The 6,340-nt window shown below is 53.9% G+C and overlaps 1 protein-coding gene across 1 annotated transcript; it reads right to left on the bottom strand.

The window, feature by feature from the left end:
• Positions 1-2,340: 2,340 nt before the first annotated feature.
• TLNRD1 (talin rod domain containing 1) lies at positions 2,341-4,470 on the bottom strand. The gene has a single exon (XM_063412893.1). It carries the CDS (start codon positions 4,172-4,174, stop codon positions 3,107-3,109), a length of 1,068 nt encoding a protein of 355 aa, XP_063268963.1. The 5' UTR covers positions 4,175-4,470; the 3' UTR covers positions 2,341-3,106.
• Positions 4,471-6,340: the final 1,870 nt, after the last annotated feature.

The raw sequence follows: 6,340 nt of genomic DNA, 5'->3' as shown, positions 1-6,340 counted from the left end.
TCCCACTTTATTTATAAAACTGAATCCTTCCAGAACTCACACAGCTCAAAAGCAAGGGAAGACCTAGGGAAGTCTGGTTTCTTTCAGTATTAAAAAAAGAAGATGATACGTACTTATTTATATACGTATGCATGTACCTCGCTTAAAAATATAATAAGAAAGGAGAGGAAGAATCTACAGTAACCTTGTTAAAACAAAAATTACACTAAACCACTTCAAACAAGATCTTACCACAACAAAAATCAGCATTATCATTGTTAATAATACAGTGCCTTTCATAAGCAGAGGTAATAAGGAGGCTGTACTGTGATCCATATAACCTCAATAATGTGTAAATGAATCAAAAAGGATCTAATTAGACCAGCAGCACCAAAAGCTATTAAGTAGAAACATCAAAAGAGCCAGTGGGACGTTACTTTTTTTTGTCAGAGGTTCTGCAGAGCTGCCCTTCAGAATTCTCTGGTTTGTCTCTGGAAGGAGGAGGCCTCCCCGATGTAGGTCACAGTGAAAAGACCTGGAGCCAAGGATGCTGGTGTACCTGTGCCCTGCAGCTCCGCAGCCCCATCCCTGCACGTCCCGCACGCAGCCTGGCCCGGGCAGGATCCGCGCAGGAAGGGTGGAGCGGGTTCCTCTGCTCCTGTCTGCGGCAGGAGATAGCACATCCTGCACTGCCCCTCTTCCTCCTTCCCACAGCCACGGGGAAGGCAGGAACGCTCGCTCTGAGGTGCCTCAGCTCCCACGGAGACACCCGCCAGGGAGGGAGATACGAAGGACAGCCGAGCAGATCCGCAACCAGCACAGAGCCACGGGACCGCCCTGGAGATGGCCTTGGCCTCCCACGAGTCCCTCCAGCCTCCGACAGCTGCTGCTGCCACAGATGGGAAAACGTTTGTGTGCACATGGGAGAGCCTCTTAGGAGTACCTGTGGAGGCATCTCGGTCAAAGTTACAACACTGTGTGCACATATTTATCTGTTAAAAAACAGTGAGAGGACTTCTATACCTCCCCCCATGGCTGTGGGCACCCGTGCCTCTGTGGCACACACCGCATGGTGAGAACATCACACCCCGCAGGAGCGCAGCCTGGGCTGACTGGGGCAAAGAAGAGTCTTGTCCATACAATACACTGAAGTCAGAAAAGTTCCACTTAAATATAAACAAAACCTAACACAGAGGTCCACAGTACTCAAGGAATTATTTTTCTCTAACCCTGAAGATATGGATATAGCTTGTATCTCCTCCAACAGATGTATCTGCCCACTACCCAGTAACGCTTCACTCCAGTAAAGCATCATATGCAAGAGAAACAATAATGCTATAAAACAAAGACCTTTCACTACTCCAGGTCCATTCCATACCCAAAGCCCAAAGGTTTCCTTCATCAAAGGAATAAATAGGATGGTATTCGTAAAGGTTTAAGCCACAATAACAACATTTTTAACGTGCTTCCTCCAATAGCTTTCAACATGGTTCGATCTGCAGACCTGTAAGAAAACCTCATAATTACACAATGGAACAGGACAAAGAAACAAAACCTCCTCTCCCGAAGACCTGCTCTTCTATTTATCTCTAACAGAACATACAGAAGGCAACAGATCTCACAGGGCCACAAAGACCAGGCTGACAACATTCGTCATTGCAACTCTGGGAACTACTGCAGTATGCACTGAGCCCCCCCTCCCACCTCCCAAGGAATTCAACTGGAGGTCGGCTGCACCTCCAAAGTTACCCATGGTCTCCTGGAATCTACAACACAAAACTCAAACTGCTTTGATAGAAATCTCTGCTGAGGAGCTCCAACACAAACCCCTGAGGAATTACAGGACCCACTCAAACAAGCCTTCACAATCCCCCCAGAAGACATATGGCACACGCCGGGCTAACCAAGAGAAGAGTTAAGTTAAACTTAAAGAGTTACGTTTTTCAAGAAAGAATACTGAAACTCACAGATCTAACACACAGATGGCCCACAACATCTGCAAGAATTAAAATACAAAACCTTCTCATAAGGTAACACCGAATGCTGATAAAGACAAAGGCAGGCTGTGCCCTGCTGCTGCAGAGCAGTCCCAGTGCACAGCAATCCCAGTGTATGCAGCACTGCCCAGCTGCCCACAGACACAACTGGAGTAGCTCTGTCAGAGGCTCCTGAGGAGGAGGGGTAGCACTGGGAGAGGGACAGTATTTATGCAAATAAAAGAACTGAATTGAAGCCTGTATGCTGCTGTCTAGAACTTACAGTTACGTTTGTACCACCCATTCCCTGGGGGAAATGACATACAATACAAACAGGCCTAGTTGTTCAATTATTCAAGTATTAAGAGATTCACAGAAAAGCATCTGAGAAACATAACATTTTAATAGATGAAATAAATACTCCAGTACATGCAAGATAAAAACTGACATTGGAAAAAAAAAATTAAAAATCACTTTTGTTATAGTGTAATTTTGTTTGTTTGTTTAAACACTCACAGTAGCTTTTCCCCCAGTTTGGAAATCGACACATGGAAAACATAATCACAACCTCCAGTCCTTCCACTCCTACACACCAAATGCACTTCTAACCTAACACTTGATGCAAAATAAAAAAAGTCATACAAAACAAAAACAAACAAAATAGTAGCTACATCCATCATCTATGTGTTGGGATTTTTCATTTTTTTAAATGAGTAAGAACTGAGGTAACCTTTTTCCTGCACAACCGAACAGCAAAATTTAGAAGGGAAATTTCGGAAGACAAGACAAGACAAACTTTAAAAACCGCACCCAGCGCGATTAAAGCTCTTTTTTTCTCCTTTTTCTAAGATACCCCCACCTCCCCAAATATAAAAAACTTTGAAACAGTTTTACCACTTGTGTGAAGACCTTGTTGAATAAAGGAAAATTTATCTGCAGATACTTGCTTAACTTTAAAGTAAAATAAAAAGAAGCCAAAACTGGCTACCTTTATTAGTACATATAATTTGAATATGTTCTGCTTCTTCACCACATGAAATCAAAGGATTGGGCTCATCCAAGCAAATTCTTTGGTATACAAAAAAGGGGTGAGGAGGTGGGATATTATTTTCCTTTAGCAATGACTGGGATCTAAACAGAAGATGTGGGGGTTAATTCACAGAATTGGAGTTCACTGGCGGTAAAGTCCTGGGTGAAGATCTTTCTCTTAGTGCCTGAGATAGCAGGTTGCAGCCATCCGAGACGGCGCAAGCTGAGTTCCTCAACCTTTCCCTGTAATCGCTCATTTTGGTGCTACTTTCGGGGTGTTGGGCTATATCCCTGAGGCATTGGGTCAGGAGCACACAAGCAGATACCACACTCATGGCTCCTCCTAGGATGGCAGTTTGCACAGCTTTGCCCTCCGGATTAATGGTGGCAGCTTTACCCAAAAACTGGGGCTCAGTGGCAAAGCCCACCAGAGCATAGACAGACTGCACCAAAGGTCCACTGAACAAGACGCACCGGTTCCTGGTCAGCTCGCTGGGTGAGGTCTTCACCTCCTTGACACAGGCCAAGAGGGCAGAGGCGCTGGTGCTCATACATTTGACACTGAGTTTGAACTGCTCTTTAGCAAATTTATCCTTGGATTTCTCACTGGCCAGCACGCAGGCGTCTGTCAGGAATTTCAAGTTCTTGGACATGTTCTGAGAAACCTCCAGCAGGAGCTGAGGGCTCATATCTGCCAAAGGGGTGGTCTTCAAGACCCCGCAGCCGTGCTCCACCTCATGCCTACATCGGGTCACCTTGTAGCGATCCACCAAGCCAGGCATGGCAGGCTGGGCCCCCGGAGTCTCCACTGCAGCCAGGTAGGCAGCGTGGGCAGAGCACTCGGTCAGAGACACCACCAGCTCCCCCATCTCCATCAGGCTTTCTCCCACCTCCCCGAAGCGTCCCATGTTGAGCTGGCTCTGGACGTCATGGGTCAGGATGGAGAGTCCTTTGGTCCTGGCAATGATCGTGTCCCTGCACTTCTCAAAGGACTCACCGAAGACAGACAGGCTCTCGGTGTTCACCGGCCTGGTCTCGCTCGACAGCAGAAGCAGATCGGCCACCAGTTGCATCTTGATCTTGCAGTGGTCGCAGATAGAGATGAGCTTCTTCCTCTGCAGGGAGCTGCTGCTGGGGATGCCGCCGCCGGAGACCTCGCTGCTGGACTTGCCGGAGCCACCGCTAGCCATAGCGCCGGGGGGGCACTCGCATGCCGCTCGCTACCCCGCTGCCGCCGCCTCCGCCGCCGCCCGAGCAGTCCCGACTGAGCCCGGCAGGATCGCTCTGCCTTTTCCGCAACATCATTCCATTAATCGCCGGGAGGCAAGAAAAGGCTCTGGGCGCCGGGGCTGCCGCTGCTGCGGGGACCGAGCTCGGCCGGGGCGCCCGCCCCGCTCCGGCGCCAGCCTCCGCTCCTACGGCGCTCCCGCGGCGGGGCGGCGCTCGCCGGGCGCCCCGGGGCCCCGGTCTGGCATCCTTTAGCTAAAAATACGTTTTGTTTCGGTTTGGTTATTTTCTTTTCCTTTTCGCACGCTGGCTTCCCTTCCTTCCACCGCCTCGTCCGGCTCCCCGGCTGCGGGATCCTGCGCGAAGTTCCCTTTACCAGACGCGGTGCCTCAGGGACGCGCCGCCGCCGCGCAGAGTTGGGGCAGGGGCGCAGCCCTCCAAGTTGCTACCGCGGCCCCGGCGCCTCCGGTCGGGGAGCGCCCGCCGGGCGCAGCTCGCAGGGGCCGGAGGGGCGGCGGCTGCGCACCATGTGCCGCCCCCGGCGCCCGCCGCGGCCCCGGCTCGCAGGAAGCGCCGCGGAGGGTGTGGCCCGCCCGCCCCGCACGGCCCCGCCGCGCACCCGCGGGGAGCCGGCCCGGGAGGGGAGAGGGGCACGGCGGGGAGCCGGGACGCGGGGCACCGCGGGGGGAAGGGAAAAAAAAAAAAAAAAAGAAAGAGAGGAGGGAAAAAAAAAAAAACCTCCACCGGATCCGGGTGCTGGGGCGGGCGGGCGGATCCGTTCCCCTTCCTTTGCCGCTGCCTCACTCCTTCCTGCCGCGATCATTCACGCGGCCGCTGCGCGCTCGCTCCCCGCCGCCGCGGTCCATCCCCTGCGCCCCGGGCCCTCCTCGCCGGCTCCCGCGGTGGCCGCCGCCGCAACAACTTCGGCTCTTTAGGCTCTTCCCGCAAACAAGGGTGGTGGCCGCGGGCTGCAGCCGCGGATGCTGCGACCCGCCCGGCCTGGCGCTCCTCCTGCCATCTTCCCTGGCTGAGCAGCCAACTCCCAGGGAAGGGAAGAAAAAAAAAAAAAAAAAAAAAAAAGAGGAAAAAAAAAAAAAAAAAAGGAGGGGAGGAAATCTTCGTTTAAATTTCTCAGGCTTTCAGACAAACTATTGGGAAGCGGCGGCTGCGACGGCGCTGCCAGCCAGACACTGTACGGCTCTGGGGGAGCTCCCCCGCCCCGCTGCCTTTGCTGTAACCTCACTTGAGCCTATCGAAATCTTTTGTGCGGTGTCACCGCCCTTCGTTTAAATCCTGCCCTCCCCCCGCCGCCGCTCCGCGCCCGCCGCCGCTCGCTCCTCCCAGGCGGAGGGGGCAGCAGCGCCGGCACCGCCCGTCCCCGCCGCGCGGGGCTCCGGAGGGGCTCCGAGAACAACAAACAGCGGGAGAGGCCGGAGGGAGAGGCCGGTGGGAGGAAGGCGAGAGGCAGCCGGAGAGCTCGGCCCGGAGCGCGGCGGCGCACGGAGCAGCCGGAGAGCGGAGAGCGAGGAGCCGCCGCAGCGCCGGGGCACCGGCGGCCCGGGAGCCGCTGCCGCCCGGCCCTGTCCCGGGCAGCCCGCCAGGTGAGTGCGGCGTTCCGCTCCGAGCTCCGGCCCGCAGGGCAGCGCCGTGCCGGGCTGTCCCGGTCCGGGTGGCAGAACCCGTTCCTGTGGCAGGCGGCACCGAGTGACAGAGCCCGGGACAGCGCGGGCCCGCCGCTGCTCATCCCGCGGGGCTGCGGCAGCGCCAGGCACCCGGCCCGGGCTGGGCGTCAGGAGTGCTGGAAACGCGGGAGGGGGGATTGTGCAGCTTCCTTTACACAGAAATAGTGCTCTCAGCACTGGCCTTGACCCAGATTTTAAACCAATGAAGACGAATTTGGTCTGTTGCTCTCCCGTTCCTGCCGCTGTTTTTGAACGCTGGTTACTGTTTATTAGACTTGAGCAGGGAAAATGTAAACCGACACTGCTGTGTTCTGAAAGCTCTGCGAAGACTTTCTCTGATCCGTTTCCATTCTGCAGCACCCTGAGAACTTTTTGAGACGATTCTTGTCAAAAGCAAGATGCTATGCTCGGTAAACCCGAGGCACACATCAGATTCTGGCCTGTTTG

Source organism: Prinia subflava, chromosome 15 (assembly GCF_021018805.1).
Source record: "Prinia subflava isolate CZ2003 ecotype Zambia chromosome 15, Cam_Psub_1.2, whole genome shotgun sequence".
Taxonomy (NCBI): Eukaryota; Metazoa; Chordata; class Aves; order Passeriformes; family Cisticolidae; genus Prinia; species Prinia subflava.
This window is presented reverse-complemented; position numbering and strand designations above follow the sequence as displayed.

What these genes read in the sequence shown, in the direction of transcription:
- TLNRD1 (XM_063412893.1), bottom strand. Translation starts at nt 4,174, where the DNA reads ATGGCTAGCGGTGGCTCCGGCAAGTCCAGCAGCGAGGTCTCCGGCGGC.